Below are 19,777 nucleotides of genomic sequence, written 5' to 3'. Positions count from 1 at the left end.
CTCCTGAGTTTTAAGTTTGTCTTTCAGTTGTTGGTAGTCGTTTCGAATATCTGCAACAGAACTTAAGTCTCTGCTAACTTCAGGATATGTTGGTTGTTCTTTTACAGGAACTTTGTTATACCATCTTCGTCTTCGTATGGTTTCCCCACTTCAACATCTCTTTTCTTTGACATTGACAACAACACTTTGACTGTTTGTTTGAGTTGGTGAATTTAACTTCACATCTGCCACCGCCATTAAACCTTTTGAAACACTCACGCTTCTATTTTTCGGAAATGACATTTTACTTAGAATAAAAAGATGGACGTATTCGAGTATCTCTTCGAATTGAAGCAGAACAAAGTTTACACACACAAACAATACAAATACATTGACAGAATAGTTCTTTACACAAACAATGGAAAATGTTATAGAATAGCAATATTTGCTGAACCAAAATATTTTCATAAAGCAAAGAAAGTTGGTATAACTGAAATGGTGAAAGTTCTTGACGTTGACAAAAATATAACAACAAAACTTACAGATATTTCTAAAGGTAAGTTTATCTTACAATTTTATGTCAAAACTGGCGTACTGTCAATATTTGACGGAGAGAAGTCAGTTCAAGAACAACTTACTGACCTGCTGCCAAAATCTGCTCGATGGAAGCTGTCGTTATGCCAATCTGAGGAGCCCCAGCAGGTTTCATCGAACGAATCTTCAAAAGAGCATCTTCCGTGAAAAGTGCTATTGGTTTTGTAAACTTCTTTGCTCTCAGTTCATCTGGACCGTCTCTGTCACCAGTATATTGTATTTGTACAGTACCAACAGTTGAAATACCACCCATAAAGTCTTCTGAGTCAGCAAATGGAATGCCAAGCCAAAAGTTTGAACGGTCTCCATTTGTATATTGAGTTTTTTGAGCTCCTGTATGGGTCCATACTTTCACATATGCATAATAGAACTTTGCATTTCAGGGTTAATGGTTGTTGTGAAGTTGTTGTTAAAGTTCATAGCATCTAATGTCAAGTTGTATGACCTCATATCCTCAACTGTAGAATATTCTTCTCTTGGATAATATTTGCCATCTATGTTTATATGATATTTAATACCAGGGTTGTAGAAACAAGAATAGTCATTTATAGTTCGTCTGAACAGTACAAACATAGTATCTGCATGTTTCATTGCAGTTGTTAAGGCAATATCTGTTCTTGCACCTGGGTCAGCACTTTGGTTTCCAACTTCACCTGCAAAGTCTTTGACAGATATTTGGTGTATAGGGAACATAAGTGGAACTGCAATATATTTGGCAGCTAAAGCATTTGAAATATCTGGGTCCAACATATAGACTGCAAGTCTGCTTTCTATTCTCTTGCATTCAACTGTTCGCATGTGAACTTAACTGGGTCCCAAGCATCTCCAGCAGCATTGAAATAATAGTTTACTTCAGTGTTGAGGTTTGAGAAACCAAAGTCTAAGTCAACTTTGTTTTTGCAAAAGTCGGCGAATGACATTTTATTTGTTCCCACTACTTCTGTAAGAGTGAATGGGTCTTGTGTTGGTGCAATGACTAAGTTATTTTTGCTTGGAGTAAGTTCGATAGAAATTTTTCCTGCCCAGTTTGGCAAGTATCTTAAAAACCTGAAGATGAGGAAAGATGACAAAGGAACTCTAAGTTTCAATTTTACTTTGGTTACTGCTGCTGCAGTTTGTCCAGAAAGGTTAACATAAACTCCTGGAACGTTAGGGTCAAGTCTTCTTATTTTCTCAATAGTTGCATACTGGTCTGTTTGTTCTCTAGCTTGTGGTTGTACTGAGTTTCTCAAAGCGAACCATTCATAGTTTGCCCATGTTACTGTTTGAACTAAGTCAGAGTTAGAATATATCTTATATCCCATGAAAACTTCTGGAGCATATTGGTATCCGACATAGAAAATTCCATTGCAACCTTTCTTGTCAGACACTTGGCAGAAGGTTTTATTTCAATGTCTTGTTCCACGTATAAGAAAGAGTTGTCAATAGAAATAATATGAAACCTGTCGCAAGCAATATCTACTGTTGTTGAAGAACCTTCTCCAAACTCACCTACGTTTCCATAAGAAACAGCAGTTGTATATTCGTAAGTTCCAGGAACTATTTCTGACCTTCTAATGGCATTGTCGCATTCGTTATACCATTCGGAAACATTTCCATTCATAGCATCCAAAACTGTTTGGCGTTATATTCTGAGCGGCGTACATTTCATATGAGTAAAATATAGAATAGTTGGATTTATATGTCATAATAGAACCACGTGGACCAAGCTTTACTTTCTTCCTGACTGAGTTTAACTCTTCTTTTTCCTTCATTGCCCTCTGCTTGAAGTTGTTGCATCTTTGCATTATGTTCATCTAGTATGTTGAAATTTTGCAAATTTTCCATGTCCTTTTTGCCTTTTGGCTCTGGTCGCCCATCTCAGGTAACCTATATCCTAGAAAGAGTTTGTCATAGTCTGTATTTGAGTCTTCGCGTATTGTTTGCATGACTCTGTCCTGAGTTTCTGGTTCAAGCTCTTCAAACAGTGCCTGTCCATATGGAATATGCTCGTTTCCAAATATATGTTTTTGTAGCCATTCTGATTTTCTTTCCATGTTACCAACTATATCTTTTGTGAATGGGAAAGCTTTTACCCAATCTTTCAGTCTTGCGTCGTTTATTTCTGTAGTTGGTTTTATTTTGTCAAGGAACATGTTTTTCAATACTAACATTTCATTTGGTACTGTCCAATTGAGTTTTCTTAAATATTCATCCCTTCTCAGTTCATTGTCTGCAAAGTAAGTTTTTATGACATTTTGTAAACTTTCGTTTGCAAGGTCATGTACAATAGGTTCTCTTCCTTCGCTCTCCCTAACTTTCTTTCTAAACTCTTCACCAAATATACCATCTCTATGGTTCTGTGTAGTTCTTTGAGATAAATGTTCTAGAACGTCAGGTGTTATATTTCCATCAGCCATGTTCATTTCATACTGGTCCAAAATATCTGCATGTTTCATATCTTTCAATGGCATTAAAGCCGCGCTTAAAATACCAGCTATATCTGGTTCACCATTGACTTCCATTGCGTCTACAACTTCTTGGAATTGAGGTTGTAAGTTTATGAACCACCTATCTGGATTAGCTTTATGACCCCATCTCATTGTAGTTCCATCGTCTGCAGAAACAAAAGTAGGTTTGTTTCCATCTTGGTTAGGTTCTGAATGAACTTTAAACAATGTTTCATTTCTATATGTTTTCTTGAAATTTAACCTTTTATTTTCACCGAGTTCATCCGAAGATTGAACGTTAAATGCTCGTAAGTAAAAAGGGTTGTTGTATTTGTGTACATTTTCTTTCAGTACTTCCATTCTATGCTGAATATTTTCATCTGGTGTTGGAGTCTTTTGTATGTCGGCAAACATTTTTCGATATTCTTCTACTATGTCAGCCGAATTTTTTTTAGACTCTTGGAAATATTCCATATTCTCCGCATACTCTTGTTGAGGGTCAAGATTTTTCGGCTGTTCCAAATCTTCATCTAGTTCTGTGAGGTTAGTTTCCAAAGGAGGGACTTGTTCGTTTCCTTCAGGCTCTTCTAGCTGTTGTTGCTGAACTATTTCTTCCATGTCTGGTTGTATCTGAACTAGTTCTTCCTGTGGAGTTTCTTGTACCTCATCTGCTGGCATTTCATATATTCCGAGACCGTTTTTAACAAGTTCCCTATTTAAGTCATCTGCATTCATAAGCCTTTCTTCTTTCGTTCCGTCTCTATTTTTTACGCGTTTCATGAAGATAGTTGAATCATCATTTATCTCTGACATAAAATATCTCGGAGTAAATTCAGTCATGTCATTTGGACGATATGCTATTAAATCATATCCCTTAGCGAGCTTGTATTTTCCAGGTTTGAAATTATATCCGATTTTATGCTGAGCCATAAAGCTAAATAGGTTCGGGTCAGTATTTTCTTCCTTGAACTTTCTAATAGCTTCTTTATATCTGTCACTAAAGTCAATAGTATCTGGGTAACCATATTTTTCCTTTAGCATTTTTAAGAATTCTTGGTTTCCTTGTTCTCTACTTCTTTTATGTCCTTGCTCTGTTTGTGGTTGTGGTGCAGTGTTTTGAACTGTTGGTTGTGGTGCAGTGTTTTGAACTGTTGGTTGTGGTGCAGTGTTTTGAACTGTTGGTTGTTGTGCTGGATTTTGAACTGTTGGTTGTTGTGTTGGTTTTGGTGCATGCCTGTGTCTGTGTCCATGTGACGATGTAAATGTTTTAGGTAGTCCTGGTGCAGGTGCTTCTCTTGGAGGGTTTGGTGGTATATAAGTTCCACTAGCTAGTATATAAGTTCCACCAGCTGGTATATAAGTTCCACCAGCTGGCACATATGTTCCATCTGCAGCATAATGTCCTACCTGACTTTTCGTTCTTAAGAAAGCATTTACTAGGTCTGTTTTGGTCTGTTGTAACTCTTTTTCTTGACTTTCCACAACAGTTGCTCTAACGGCGTCATAGGCACTTTGAACTGCCTGTCTCGTTGCTGCATCTGTTATTTTCGTCATATTTTGTGCTACTTCTTTTAACTCTTTGTCGAAACCTTCAGACTTCAGTTTCTTTCCAGATGAGAAGTCGTTCACTTGTTTCACCTTACTATGAAGAGCTTCGAAGGCGTTCTTAAAGTCAGCATTTGTTAAAGCTTCATTTGAACTGTCTTCATCCGCTTGTATTTTTGTCCTTATTGACCCTATAAGCTGGGCTGCTTTAGCGTTGGCTTGGGCATCTAACCAGTCATTGTTAGCTTTTATATATTCTGAGCTTTTCATTGCCTTTTGCATGGCTGCGTCGTTATTTTTACTTTCTTGTGCTAAGTTTTCATACTGTACGGTTTGGTTTTGCAACTGTAAAAGTTTTTCTGCCTTTACATTTGCTTCAACTTCTTTTTTATACTCATCGCTATCCATATATGTCTTCAGGGCTTTTTGTTTTATCTCTTCATCTTTCAGTACTTTATATTGAGTAGTATGGTTTTTCAAATTTATGACATCTTGTTCCATTTTTGCTACTTCTGCTGCTTTTTCTGACACTTTTTTCGCATATTCCTCTGTACTTAGTTCTTTCAGTTGTTCTTCTTTCTTCTTTTTCTCTACGTTTAACTCATTGAGTTTCTTTGTGTGTCTGTCATATTCTAGTTTCTTTTCGTTTTCACTTATTTGCTTCTGTATGTCTATGTTTGACTTTTTGACATCTGATATTTGATTTTTGAGTGAACTCAAATTCATTTGACTTTGAGGGTTATAGGCTGTTCCGTCTGCAGCTCCACCATAGCCTGCCATTTCGCTAAAAGTGCCGCTCTTAAACCTCCACTCTGTGCACCAAAAACTCGGTTTAAAAGCATAGGATTGCTTGACATTTGTTGCAACATAGTGGGGTCATTCAGCATTTGTTGTTGCAACTGTTGTTGTGGTGTCAGTTTTACTATTGGATGTTTCAATGCTCTCTTCCTCTTACGTATATTCTTACGTAGCTTACGTGGCATTTTAAGTGAAGTTAAAAACATTTACGATGAAGAAGTTTCGACAAAGCATTTACGAAGAAATCATGAAAATTCAAGAGGTGAGAAAACAGGTGAGAAAACGGGTGACATCTCACCTCTTCACCTAAATTATATTTTTGGGTCATTTACGCTCATTACGATGAAATCATGACAAAACATTTACGATGAAGAAGTCTTGACAAAACATTTACGAAGAAGTCTTGACAAAACATTTACGAAGAAATCTTGACAAATTCAAGAGGGTAGAAAAGAGGTTAGAAAAGAGGTTATATCTAACCTTCTACCCTAAACATTATTTTTGTCTGATTTTACGAAGAAGTCTTGACAAAACATTTACGAAGAAGTCTTGACAAAACATTTACGAAGAAGTCTTGACAAAACATTTACGAAGAAGTCTTGACAAAACATTTACGAAGAAGTCTTGACAAAACATTTACGAAGAAGTCTTGACAAAACATGAAAACATATATAATTTGTGAAAAGCTCCTGGAAGACCTCCGAATAAAAACTTCATTTATGTGGGCTAGAAGGCACGAAGTGCCTGGAAGGTCACCCCAAGAAAAAAAAACTTCATTATACTCATTCATCCTCAGGGCTAGAAGGCACGAAGTGCCTGGAAGCCCCGCTACCTTTTTTTTTTTTTTTTTTTTTTTTTTTTTTTTTTAAGAATAATTTAATAGACTAAAAAATTTATTATTTTTATTTATTGTGAATTTTAAATTGTCACTTTTTAAGTATTACTCCCTATTGAAAGTGTCACTTTTTGGGTGTCACTTTTTCGGAAATTCTTATATACTCGTGTAAATAAGTCATTAGCTTTTTCTTTTGTTATTTATGCTATGCAGATGATTTTGGCGTTCATTATGCAGATGATAATGTTCTTGATAGCATTAAAGGACAAATTCAAGGGTCTTACACAATTATTGCTAGGTGTGTCTCAATCAAAGGAGGCACTACAGATGCAGAAAGTCCATTCTTTTATTCCAGAGACACTCTCACTGAAATTATATTCGAAACAGGAAGTAAGATTAAATCGATCTGTTCATGGTGCTTTTGTCGATCAAGACTAACACATGTTGACATGAGTGCATGCACAGAGCTTTTATCATTAAATAGCTCATTATTTTCATTCTGTTCGCAATTATCTCTTATCGAAATGCCCCCAAATATTAATTATATATCTTTTGGATGTTTTCGTGAAACAACATCATTAACAGAGATAGTTTTACCAGATTCAGTAACAGAAATTGCAGGCTATGATGACACTCATTTTAGAGTTTTTGGCAACAGTGGATTAAGTAGAATCGCGATCTCAGAAAATTCCAAGCTAAAGAAAATTAATGATGATGTGTTTGCTGATGCAAAATTAACATATTTATTCCACAATACTGCACTGAAATTGATCCTTCGGCTTTCCAAGGATGTCCCATTGCCGAGTTTAGAATTGATTCTCGAAACACCAAATTCAAAACAGATAAAAAGATTATTTATATCGGTGATAATAATTTTACCATATTTTATGTATCATCGCTATTGACAGGAACTTTCTACATTCCAAGGAAACCAGATCACAAGGATTCCAGAGTTTTGTTTCTATAATAATCCTAAACTGAAAACCATTACTCTTCCTAATTCAATACAAAGTATTGGAGATTCTGCTTTCCAATATTGCACATCATTTCAAGATATCGGATTGTCTGCACTCCAAAATTTACAAACAATCGGAATGCATGCATTCGCAAATAGTGGCTTAACAACAGCAAATCTAGCAAATTCAATTGCAACTGTTGGCCTTCAGGCTTTCTTTAGTAGTAAAGTCACAGAAATCACAATTAGTTGCACAATTCCACAAGAAATGTGCCGTTTATGCGATAAACTTACTACACTGAATCTCAGAGGAAATGTTGAATCAATTGGTAAATTTGCATTTTATAAATGCTCATCTTTGACGGGATTCACAATTCCTTCAGATTTAAAGAGAATTTATGACTTTGCATTCCAATCATGCACAAGCTTATCTGATATCAGAATGGAGATGGATGGTAATCTACAAAGCATCGAAGGTGGTTGTTTCTATGATTGCCCTAATCTTCGCTCAATAACATTGAATCCAGATGACAGAAGATTCTTGTTTGAGAATGGTGCATTGACTTACTATAATAAATCCAAACTTATAGTTTTCCTTCCATATAGTGGAATCAAGAATTTCATTGTTCCCATGGATATGGAAGAGATTGGAAGCTGCGCATTCATGGGAAGTCCAAGTTTGATTCGAGTATTCTTCAATGGAAACAAAATCAAAGATATTGGATATCAATCTTTTAAAGACTGTCCAAATCTAAACCTGATTTTTTTCTCATCTCCAAGCTTAAAAACAATTGGAGCCGATGCTTTCAAAGGTTGTCCTCTCCTTAGTAGATGTGGAGCTTTTTCAGTTCCTGCATCCATTCAAAATACTTTTATCAATGCTGGAATTCCACAGATTGCATTTTCAGATGACTGTGATCTAATTAATTCATGCAAAATTGGACATAAAATTGCAATTTCACCTGAATTACTATTTCCGTTCATTTACATGTAATTTCAATAAAATATTACAGGGCAATGGATTTAAATATATTGTTAAACGATATTTGATTAGATGGAATTGATTTAAACGAAAGAGCTTGCTCCTGGCTGCTTATACTCCTATAAAGTTCCAAGTTGTATAACAATTAAACCAATTTTTTTTTCTAAACATGTACCCAATTTTTATTCGTGATTAACTTTTTATACATATCATTTCCAATCCATCCAAGTAAGTGTACGATGGAAATGATTCATATCAAATCTTTGTATTTTAAAAATGAGGATTGTATCAAAGATATTCCTGACTTAACTATAGAATAACTCTTTAGTTTTATCAGAGTACCCTCGTGGTTCACTAAAGCATCTTTAATCTCTAAAATCTTTTATCAACTCGAAAATAAAAAAAAACTTGAATTTAAAAAATAGACGTTTAAAAATGGACTTTTTCCCTCCCTTATATGAACAAGCTGAATACATCGATAGCGGTATTTCCATCTTGGATAACATTTTAGACAATGGTGGTCAATCACTCAAAACAGGAGAATCAAAAGAAAATCTAAATTCAATTAAATCACAAATAGAAACACTTAAAGAAGATGTTAATTCACTTAAAGATAAAATCGATAGTATTGCAGAATTCGGAAATCTTGTTAATGAAACAATTAAATCTGTTGAACAGCTTAAGAAATTTGGAAATTTCCTTGGTATTCAATTTGGCGATCAACAAACTACTCAATACAGCATCAGAGATAACGGTTCTGTTTCAGTTATCATCTCTGAAAAGGTAAAGACACCAATTAAATCACCAAACATAATCAAGACATCTTCAAGCGAGCCTCAATATAGAGAAATCACTCACGATGAATATGAATCTCTTGAGAGCATGTATAAATATCTTATGAAAGAAGATCTCTTAACAAGAAATTATTACACCCTATATAACTCAGGAGTAACTGAATTTACAGATGAATTAACTAGAAAATACGGAATTAGCATGTTTGGACCTCTTCCGGGAACAATTTGGGAAATTTTAAGATTCTTAAAGAGATCAGAGACTATTGAGTCTGATGGTAAGAAAATTTATCGATTTAGATAAGAATCTCATTCATGTTTGTTCGCATAAAATGCTTCTGCTACTAAATATTACTTTTTAAAATCATTTTACTTGCTTGACTCAAATTATGAAGTATTAACATTCTTATGTGTAATACAATGAGATGTAATCTAATTTCTGATCTATTCTTCAATTAAAATGACAATGAATTAATAACCATTCATTCACTATTCATATTTATAGTAATTAAGCTAATTTCGTATTGCAAACTCTTATATATTAAAGAAAACGCATATATCGAAAATGATATAATCAAGGTTTTGGTTCAATAAGACAAGTTAAATTGCCGCTTATATCCAAAGATGTGATACCATTATCATCGATATCAGTGATTTTTACTGTCAATCTTTTTATATCCATAATAAAAATAGAGGAAGTGATTGATTTCGGAAGACGATAATTTCCGACGATAAAATCTAAGTAATGCCTCCACGACCCGGAATTCGCCCACCGCGCAAGAATGATAGATCCGAGCGCTTTCAGGTAGACTGGCTTCGTGATTATCAAGATTATGTTGAAATTACATTGCCAAAAATTTCAATTTATATTGGTTTTATTTTAATCATCACACAGATCTCGCAATATTTCAATTTCAAGTCAGCAAACTTCGAAAGAAGATACCCCCGCAATGATACATATCTTTCACACTTGGCAGATATGTTTAAAGGCGGTCCAATCTACGTTTTGATAGCACTCCTTGTCTATTTCGTATACTCTTGCATAACAGGTTTCGAACAGGATGTTGCTTTTATGCTTGGTGTTCTTTTTGCACTCGATGATGGCTTACTCCAGTTCCTTCAGAATAATATCTCCGCTTGTTATTTATTTATTAGTGTTTTGTTCACAATTTACTTTGGCCTTCAACTCCAAGAAGAATTCTCAGGAACTTTTTCATTAAGATGGTATTACAACTTTCTTGGCTCCTGCGTCTGCGCTCTCATCTCAATATTCTTATTTCCAGAAGTTATACCAATTATTCTCATCGTTTTCTTATTCGCCAACATTTCCATTTCGAAATCCTCTCTTATCAACAAATCTGGCGGAAGAACATTCGCCAACTTAGTTTGGGCAGCTGTTCTTCTCCTCCCATCTGTTTACTTAGTCTATCCAAGAGTTCCAAGATTCGATTTCCAATTACACAACGTTTACGATGTTTTCGTTCTTGCAGAATGGAACATTGGAACGCTCATCCCAATTATCCTCTCATTACCTCTCATTGCAGCCATTCGTACTCCTCGTGTCAATTCATATCTTATTTCTTGCTACGCCGTCAGTATTTTCGGCATTTTCATCAATTGCAGCCGCAATCTTGATACTCTCTACATCAGATTACTATTCGCAAGAATGGTAGGCTCTGCTGTGGCTTCAATCGTTCTCGGAAGACAGAAATTCATCTTCACAAGTTTCATTGTTATTTTAATTTCGTTTGGCTACGCTTGGATTCAAAGAGAGCAGTTCAATCCAATTGATATCGATTTTGTTTAAATGTGATTTAGAATTGCTAGAATATATGATATTATAAGGTACTAAAACTCTACATTTGCTAAATATTATAAGTATATAATATTCTTAATTTTTTAAAATATTTATGCTTTTGTTGTTGTTATAAGGCCTAATTTAACTTTTTTGAATTAGAAAATAAAGAAATTCTTGAGCCAGCAAGCTTCTGTTTATCCATAACCCTATGTATTAATGAAATGGATCAAATATTGGTAATAGTAACATTAATACACTTATATTGCTTTTTTTCATTATGCAAAACCAATGTATTCCTAAAATGGTCAGAAAATCCAATAAGAAACTTCGAAATGCTGGTTTGCTAGTATCAAATCGAATTTGAACCATGCCAATGATACGTCAATATTAGATTTCTTCTTGCTACTTCATTTATCATTGTTTTATTAAATAAAAATATATATTTTTAACTTCATCCATCAAATACCCAAAAATGATTTCGTTCTCTAATTTACTCCACTATAACCCTTGAGTAAAAATTAATTAGATAATATAAGTTTCCCTATCAACGTTAGCAATACTTGATATTGAAAAAAAGTGATTCTGGCATTTCAGATATCCTTACACTGAATGCCGACGTACTTGTATGAATAGAATTTACACACATTAGACTTTAAATAAGCAAGATTGTAAAATTTATTCGAAACACTCATGATTTTTTGATTTTTTACAAGAAATATGTTTTGCTTTTATGTAACAATAAAATTTACAAAAGAAAATGCTATCATGTTATAACTTATTACGAATATATTTTTTTGACAAAATTTCACTTTACATTTTACAATTTGCACACAAAAATTTTTGACGGGTTTTATTGAATTTTAAATGAATTTTGGGGGTGCCCGAACAGCATCCTTTTGTGATACAAAGGTCGACGCTCTGAAGGACTGGACCGAAGAAGAGAGGAAAAACCTTTGCATTACTATCTGGGTTGATTCTAAAAACATGAGAGTCGCATTGTGCCCAACAAAAGAACCGAAGAAAAAGACTATTTATATGCAAAAAATCCGTGTATCTAAAGCCGATGATGTAACTAATAACTTTGACAGTCTTAGAAATGCGTTTGCTGCTCACGGTTGCCAAGTTGTATTCGCAACCATGTCTTTTGCAGGCCCAGTTTCACCAGATCATGTCGTAGTTACTAACTGGAAATGCGAGGCTCGCGAAAGAGTTATTCATTTTACAACACTTCCATTCGATCTTTTCCCTCTTGATCGCAGAAAATTCATGAACGACTTAGAAGCCGCTTCTTATGGTATTATAGCCCATAACTTACGTCAATCACTTCCATCCATATTTGTTCCTCTCTGGGTTACTCCAACTTGCGCTCCTATTTCATTAGAAGGTTCTTCATTGGTTTTATCAATTGGTTCTGGCTTCGGTACATCATACATCTGCAGAGTTGACTCATCCGAGCACAACTGTGTCGTTTCTTCCGAAGCAGGCCACGCACAAGCATATTTATGCGATCCAAGTGATCCAAACTATGACTTTGAATACAGATTCTTCCAGCACGCATCACAGAAATTACATGGTGGCTCACACCAGCCAGAATGGGAAGATTTCTGCTCAATTTCAGGCCTTGAATTGGCTTACAGCTTCTTGAAGATTGAAAAAGGCGAAAAATTCGAGCACCAACCAGATTACGAAACCATCAGACAACTAGCTATCAACAGCAATGACCCAGATGCCCTTCAAGCTTTCAAAGTTCATTATAGATTTGTCATGAGAGCTGCACAGAGCATGGTTCTGGCCATACACTGCCAGAGAGTCTTCATTGTTAGTGAATACCAGGTCAGAGCAGGCGAACTTATGCCAGGAATCGCCGAAGACTTAAAGAAGGAATTTTTGAACCACCCAAGATCAGATTGGTTCAAGAAGATGAACGTTTACATCCAACAATCTACTTCTACATTCGCTCTTTCCGGTGGCCTCTTCCTTTCTCGTGTTTTTGCTGTTGCCCATGCCAAACAATCCCATATGGAATAAAAATATATTTAATCTTAACCATAATGCTTGTTTTCAACATACTTCATTAAATATTCCTTGATCAAATACGATCTTAAAATCAATCTGTCCCAAATGACTAAAAAACTTTGATAGTTTTGATACCAGGTAAATGTATGCTAAAATAAACCCAGGTGAAAGAAATTCTAGGAAATAATATTTTGGAAAAATTATTTTTTTATGAAATGGAATAATTTTGCAGGTTAAATGCGTCTCGTTCTTCTGATAGTAAAACAAATTACAATCCACAAATGCCGAAATCATATTTTTTAAATGGAGATAAAAGGATGGCACCTAATTATTGTATCACATTTATTAATGTATTGCATATCATTTACTCCGGATACCTTAGTTTCAAACAATATACATAATTGGAAGTTTCTTTTTGTCATTATATATACAATCATTTTTATTATCCTCATTGCGTCCATTTATTTAACAGGTACATCAAGAATTGAAATAAGAGATGATATGTTCCATATGGAATCCGATGAAAATCTATGGTTTTGTCAAGAATGCAATCATTATTGCCCTTTACGTGCTTCACATTGTAAAACATGTAAGAGATGCGTATTGAGAAAAGATCATCATTGTTCTTCTTTGGGTGTTTGCATTGGAATGGAAAATCATCTCTTCTTTTACTTGTTTTTATTATTTCTCGGCATATTTGATATATTTAACATTATCATATTCAAAGACTGCATGAAAGACGATCAGCCTTTTGACGAATGGCTTCGCTATTCACTTCTACCAAATTTTGCATTTTATGGAGCAATAATTTCACTAATTCAGCCAGTATTACTCTTACCATTACACACATTTTTAATTCTTTCTAATAAAACTACTTGGGAAATACTAAAAGGAAAAGAAATCACGTATCTTACAAACTGGAAATTAAGACTCAGTCCATTTAGTCATGGTATGATTCAAAATATTCGAGAATTCTGTTTTATGCGTTGGGAAGTTCCAGTTTATAAAGTTCCATTTACTCCTGAAGAAATGGAACAATACAAGGCAGATAACTCATGCATAATGAACGATACATGCAATTGCTGCTAAGCTAATAGATGAACTTTTAATTTATTATAATATTATGTTTATTGTTTTGTTTATTTATATTAAATGAAAAAAAAAAAAAAAAAGGTAGTGGGGCCTCCAGGCACTTCGTGCCCTCTAGCCCTGAAGATGTTTAGTATAAATGAAGTTTTTTGGGTATTGGGGGCTTCCCGGGCGCGTTGCGCCCTCTAGCCCATAAAAAATTTTTGAGAGTCGTCGTCGTTGACTTTTTTGGTAGAGCACTCAAAATAGTACAACTTTGTCCGGACAAGTAAGGGTCTATCGTCGCTACAGGAAAAGTTACGGGCGTTCCAAGGAAGTATACTTGAGAAGCCTTTCTGTCACTTTTCAGGAAAAAACATTTTTATTATTATATATAAATGAATTTTACAAAACCACCGTTACCGTTCTTTGGAAATAAGAGTAGATGTAAAGATATTATATTGAGAGAACTTAAGAAACTACCGAATGGTCTAACATTTGTAGATTTGTTCGGTGGAAGTTCTCATATATTCCCATTTGTGCCATACAATATTCCCAGACTCAAAGATTATATGCAATGACTTCGACAACTATATGGACCGTCTCAAACATATACCAGACACAACAAAATATATTGAAAGAGTTAAAAGAAAAGATACCTATAGGTAAGATGGAACGTATACCATTAGATAACAAAAATATTGTGAGAGAGGTTTTGAAAAAAAGCAGAATATATAGACTGGGATAGTATATCTGCTAGACTATATAATAGTGGTTCTATAAGAGTTCATGACATTGAAACACTTATGTCAAACGTTTTATATCTTAACTATACAATGTTTTCAAAGAGAACATAGAAAATAATTTGAGGGTATAGAGTTTGTGAGATGTCATTGGACAGAGTTGTATGAAAAATATAAAGACAAGGAAAATGTTTTCTTTATAGTGGACCCGCCGTTCTATAACACATGGGATTTTCAATACCAAGTAGACTGGACTTTGAGAGACTCTTTAGAAACTTTAGACGTTTTACATAACTGTCCATGCTTTTACTTTACATCCGATAAAAGTGGTTTGGAAACCGTTATGAGAAGGTTAGAGGACATACATGACTATGAGTAGATATGACAAGATAGAATATGAGAGAGGTCCTATAAACCGGAGAAAGTGTCATAACAAAGAAATTTACTAGTAAGTAAATGTGGTTTGAAATAGGACTACTTGTTTAGGTTTTTTCCATTGTGTCATTTATTTCTTTGACGGTGCAGAAAGATATAGAGAATATAAAGATGAACCAATGCCTGCAAATGTTCAGTATATTTACTCGTAAGAGATATTTTATCTAATATTAAATGACGCACAGAAACTTAGCGAATGCACAGCAACCTGGACAACCAAACCCAGAGAATATTCCAAATGAAGTTAGAATACAAACTGCAATGGCAAACTATGGTCAAGTGCCAACAGATGTACAAATGCAAACTGCCATGTCAAATGACGCTGCGTTAAGCTTACCACCATGGTATGCAAATATGAGATGGAAAGAGTTTTATACAACACCCGAAGTGGGATATAAACAACTCTATGCAGATGACGCGAACACAGGAGTTGACCCAGAATATGTTTTCTACCAGAGAGGAAACAGAATGTATGAGCTCCAGTTAAAGAATGCTATGGAACTCAACAGGAAACGTAAGAGACTAGGTGGACATTAGATTTTTACATATAGTAAAATGGGTTTCTTTGGAAGAATAGAGACTTCTTTCGAAATGTTGGAAGAGGTATATAGAATGGATAAAATCTGTCGGAAAGGAATTTGGAACGGAGTCAAAAATATTGGTAAAAGAGTAGGTCAGTTCGTTGGTATATACCTAAAGACCTGAACCAGAAAAAGAACTCCTGTTATACAACAACCTGCACCACAGTCAAGTTGGCAACACAATCCAACACCTCAACGTATTAAATTATATTTTTACCGTTCGATAGTAGTTTTATATGAAACTAAGTTCTAAGTAAAACGCATGGTATAATGGAATTATTCTCTTTCTTCCATCTGTTGTAACCATACTTGAAAGTCTGAAATACTTCCACTTGGTGGTTCATATAGCTTTGTAGGTTTTTCGAAAAGTCATTTGCCAAGCATAAGAAAGAGTTTTGCGCACCAGAAAATGAAGCATGACGATAATAGCATCTGAGTCGAAAACATTTTCATATGTTCCATTAGGGTTTTCGAATTCATAAAAGTCCGGGTGTACTGGATATTCTGCAGGTGATTTAACATCCTCAGAAATCTATACCATGCCAAGTTGTTATATTTTGTAGAATATAAACGTTTTCTCCAAGGTCTTCTATTCTATTGATTTTAACAGTTGCATTTTTCCTGTCATATAAATATCGAGATGGTACTCTCCCTCGTCAATGTTATACTGGTTGCATATTCGATATAGATATCGTTTATTTTTTCTTGAAAAGCTTGAAGAGTTGTTTCTAAGTTTACAAGCAAATTCACTTGTAAAAGTTTTCCCTGTTCAATAATTCTCTAACATACGTTTTTCTTTGTTATAGTATCGAACTTCAAAACCGACTGTAAATGGGAAACCATGTATGGCTTCTGAAATGAACTTCATTCTACGAAAGCCAATAGCTTTGTGTACGGATGGGTCTCTTAGCCATCTTAACGGGTAGTCAAAACGATAGCCTTCATGCTTACGGTCTCTGTCTCAAACTTTGACCGACATTCGTAAAAAGTCATCTAATGTTTAGTTGTAGCAACTCTTGAATTTCTTTTTCTATTGAAAGCATATTTTATCTAGAATAAAAATGTCAAATGAAACAGCGTCTATGAGAGAAATACAACACAACCGACAACTCATTATACAAGCTCTAAATAAAGAACACAACAAACTTTTCAAACTATTCTAAGATATCTGAGTCATTGAAAGAAGGAAACTTAAAACTGACATTACACCCAATGACAGATGAGTTTCTATTTCAAGACAATAAGAACCATACTGTCTGTATAAATCCAACAAAAGGAACTTTAAACGAGAAACCTATAAATGAACTTCTTTTGAAAGCAGATGTTGGCAACAAAGCTGACAAAGAATATGTAGACGATGCAATAGCAAAAGAAGAAGAAAGAGCTAACAAAGCTTATGCAACAAAAAAAACATACTCATCCTGAACTAGCAGACAAAACATATGTTGACAATAAAATGTCAAGTGAAGTGACAAGAGCTGAAAACGAATATCTAAAAAGACTCATACACATTCTATATCTGATATTACAAACTTACAAGAAACCTTAAACAGGAAAAGTGACGTGGACATACACATACCATTGCAAATATTACAAACTTACAAGAAACCTTAAACAGGAAAAGTGACGTTGGACATACACATACCATTGCAAATATTACAAACTTACAAGAAACCTTAAACAGGAAAAGTGACGTTGACATACACATACCATTGCAAATATTACAAACTTACAAGAAACCTTAAACAGGAAAAGTGCCGTTGGACATACACATACATCTTCTGAAATAACAGACTTAAACGTTAGCCTTGAAAATAAAGCAGATAAAACATATGTCAATGAAATATACCAAAGTTTGCTAGGAACAAAAATATTGAAACTATTGTGTGACTTTTCTGTCAATGAAGAAAACAAATATTTTAGAGGCAGTTGGTACAGTCCTTAGAAAATGGTACACGGTATAAACTCATTCCGAAAAATAACAATGAAATGTATGTAAGCTATAAAAAGAACGATGGTACACAAGTTAAAGTTCCATTAGACAACAACTGCTACTTAAACTTATATGGAGACGAACAAAGAAATATTTAAGAGTTTATGAAATGGCAGATATGACATTGCCTGACCCAGCTCCAGCACCATATTATTATGACTATGGAGATGACGTCAGAACACCACATGTAGATGAACAAAAGCTAACATTATATTTAGATTATTATAGATATAAAAGATATAATGCAATAGAAAAAACGAGAATAGTATACATTTATACAGATGACAGAAATAAATATTATTAGTCAAGACTTTACCTACCCTGAAAACATAAGATTATATTATAAAAAATATTCTGACACAAACCAGAAGAAACCTGAAATAGTTGCACTATATTTTAAGTTCAAAAGAGACAATCCTGTAATGTCTCATATGTTTGATTTAATGAACCCAGTAGGTTCTATTTATACATCTATGGATGCAAGAGGTCCTCAAGTAATGTTTGGTGTTGGTGCATGGGAACAAATAGTCGACAGGTTTTTGTATTGTGCAAACTCTTCAAAGGAAACAGGTGGAAGTAAAACGATTTCAGGTGAAAATTTACCTGCACACAGTCACTACATAGATTTAAGTACATCTCAAGCAGGTTGGCATAAGCATAGATATTGGGATTGGTCAGGAATGACAAAAGGTAAAGGATATGATGTTAAAGACGACGTTAAGTTTGCTATAAATTGTTACTGGAAGTGACACTCAGGAGAAGGAAACCATACACATTTCGTTCAGGATATACACAAACAACGGGACAAAGTAAAGAATACATGCCACCTTACATGACAGTTTACGCATGGTATAGAATTGCTTAGTCGTCATTTTCAACTTCTTTAGCATATTCATCAGGAGTTGTCTCTATATTTGTTAGGAACTGTCTTTGAAAGTATACCACCTTGAACTTTGACAAGTTTGAAACGAGGTCGACAATAGTAGTTTTATCTTCTGCTTGCAGTGTGTACATTTTGCCATGTTTGCCTAAACTTCATAATATTCTCTTGTATACTTTCTTCTATTTTTACGAACACGAATGTGAGTACCTGTCGGTTCCCATTGTTGTCATAGTCAATAGTATTTTCATATGGGTCGCGTTTAGGTATTTTCTATTTTTACTTTGTCACCTTTCTGAAGTTTGAAGCCCGGCATTCTTTCTTGTTTGTCTCTTTTGACTAAAATTATCTCTATTATTAAATATATAGTCTTTTCTCTAAGTCAGGGTTGTTTTTTCATTTCTTCGGGGGGTGGTTTCCCAAACCTTTTTGTTTACGGTTAGTTAAATATTTAAAACTTGTCTCATCTTTGCCATGGAGAAGTGTCTATATTTGTCGTCATATGACATTTCATTTGCTTCACCACCTTGTGGTTGGTTTAAGTCTCTTAACATTTTTATTGTAACACCAAGAGCAGAATGGGTCGACGAGAAATATTGGTTTACATTTTTTGAACGCAGATAGTTTTAAATATCGTCTGATTTGAAAGAACTTTCACAGTCAGATGTTAGTTTGTTGGATGGTATTTGTCAACGAATATTGTCAAAGCAGTTTTCACATCTAAAATATTTTTGGACCATAATGGTATGGCTTCACAGTATCTTGTGTTTTGACCGAACATATTAGCCAGTATGGTGGTCCATCTTCTCTATACCTCGGAATGTTTTCCAAGATATCCATAAACCAAGCATTGGTGTTGAACTAAAGATTTTTATCATGAGTGCTTTCTTTGTCGCTTTAGAAACATAGGGGTCCTTGTTTGGATTCGTCATTTTTATCCTATAAGAAATGGGTTTTATTTGGCGCGTTAGCAGGAGTTGATCACAGATTACCCGCAGTGGGAACAATGCCAGAGGTGTATTTGGAGTTGGAAGGAAGATTTTGAGTACATTAGGTATACTTAAAGAGAAAGCACAACCTATTATACAAACTGTACAGAAAGGTTGGGGTCACGAGATGCAACAAATCTTATTTCCAAATCCTGAAACAAGAGGAAAAGTTCAAGGATGGATGGACAATGTAGGAAGACAAGCAGGAAACTATTATAAAGCAAATGATACTATAACCAAGCAGGACACTATATGGACCAAGGTAATTCTTTAACAGAGGATATAACCATGCACAACAGTGGGTAAACAATAACCAACCTCAACCGCCTCAAACGTGGGGAATGTAAAGTTTTTTACTGAGATGAA

The 19,777-nt window shown here is 34.6% G+C and overlaps 5 protein-coding genes and 2 pseudogenes across 7 annotated transcripts, besides 5 other annotated features; 5 read left to right on the top strand and 2 right to left on the bottom strand.

The window, feature by feature from the left end:
• Window positions 1-6,208: part of a mobile genetic element that runs on past the window's edge.
• Window positions 917-1,877, bottom strand: TVAGG3_0028250 (annotated as a pseudogene). The gene has a single exon. A coding segment is annotated over exon 1 (961 nt).
• TVAGG3_0028240 lies at window positions 2,251-5,327 on the bottom strand (annotated as a pseudogene). Its single transcript has one exon. A coding segment is annotated over exon 1 (3,077 nt).
• Window positions 6,109-6,208: a terminal%2Cinverted (terminal inverted repeat of Maverick-3 transposon ID:TVAGG3_0028230).
• A 4-nt stretch (window positions 6,209-6,212) lies between these two features.
• Window positions 6,213-6,346: a mobile genetic element.
• Window positions 6,317-6,346: a terminal%2Cinverted (terminal inverted repeat of MuDR-2_TvMULE3 transposon ID:TVAGG3_0028220).
• Window positions 6,347-7,274: 928 nt separating this feature from the next.
• Window positions 7,275-8,129, top strand: TVAGG3_0028210 (ribonuclease inhibitor domain-containing protein; the record flags this gene model as incomplete). Its single annotated transcript, XM_001582050.1, has 1 exon — window positions 7,275-8,129. The coding sequence occupies one exon, from the start codon at window positions 7,275-7,277 to the stop codon at window positions 8,127-8,129; it is 855 nt and encodes a 284-aa protein (XP_001582100.1).
• Window positions 8,130-8,546: 417 nt separating this feature from the next.
• TVAGG3_0028200 (uncharacterized protein) lies at window positions 8,547-9,274 on the top strand (the record flags this gene model as incomplete). Its single annotated transcript, XM_001582051.1, has 1 exon — window positions 8,553-9,212. The coding sequence occupies one exon, from the start codon at window positions 8,553-8,555 to the stop codon at window positions 9,210-9,212; it is 660 nt and encodes a 219-aa protein (XP_001582101.1).
• Window positions 9,275-9,634: 360 nt separating this feature from the next.
• Window positions 9,635-11,140, top strand: TVAGG3_0028190 (uncharacterized protein; the record flags this gene model as incomplete). Its single annotated transcript, XM_001582052.1, has 1 exon — window positions 9,654-10,715. The coding sequence occupies one exon, from the start codon at window positions 9,654-9,656 to the stop codon at window positions 10,713-10,715; it is 1,062 nt and encodes a 353-aa protein (XP_001582102.1).
• A 425-nt stretch (window positions 11,141-11,565) lies between these two features.
• On the top strand, window positions 11,566-12,747 carry TVAGG3_0028180 (glucokinase family; the record flags this gene model as incomplete). The annotated part of the gene is made up of 1 exon (XM_001582053.1): window positions 11,571-12,734. One exon carries the CDS (start codon window positions 11,571-11,573, stop codon window positions 12,732-12,734), a length of 1,164 nt encoding a protein of 387 aa, XP_001582103.1.
• A 292-nt stretch (window positions 12,748-13,039) lies between these two features.
• TVAGG3_0028170 (cysteine S-palmitoyltransferase protein) lies at window positions 13,040-13,906 on the top strand (the record flags this gene model as incomplete). Its single annotated transcript, XM_051220350.1, has 1 exon — window positions 13,455-13,811. The coding sequence occupies one exon, from the start codon at window positions 13,455-13,457 to the stop codon at window positions 13,809-13,811; it is 357 nt and encodes a 118-aa protein (XP_051105336.1).
• A 3,137-nt stretch (window positions 13,907-17,043) lies between these two features.
• Window positions 17,044-19,777: part of a mobile genetic element that runs on past the window's edge.

The sequence above is a fragment of the Trichomonas vaginalis genome, chromosome IV, assembly GCF_026262505.1.
Source record: "Trichomonas vaginalis G3 chromosome IV, whole genome shotgun sequence".
Lineage (NCBI taxonomy): Eukaryota > Parabasalia > Trichomonadida > Trichomonadidae > Trichomonas > Trichomonas vaginalis.
Note: the sequence above shows the minus strand (reverse complement) of the source record. Positions and strands in the feature narration are given on the sequence as shown.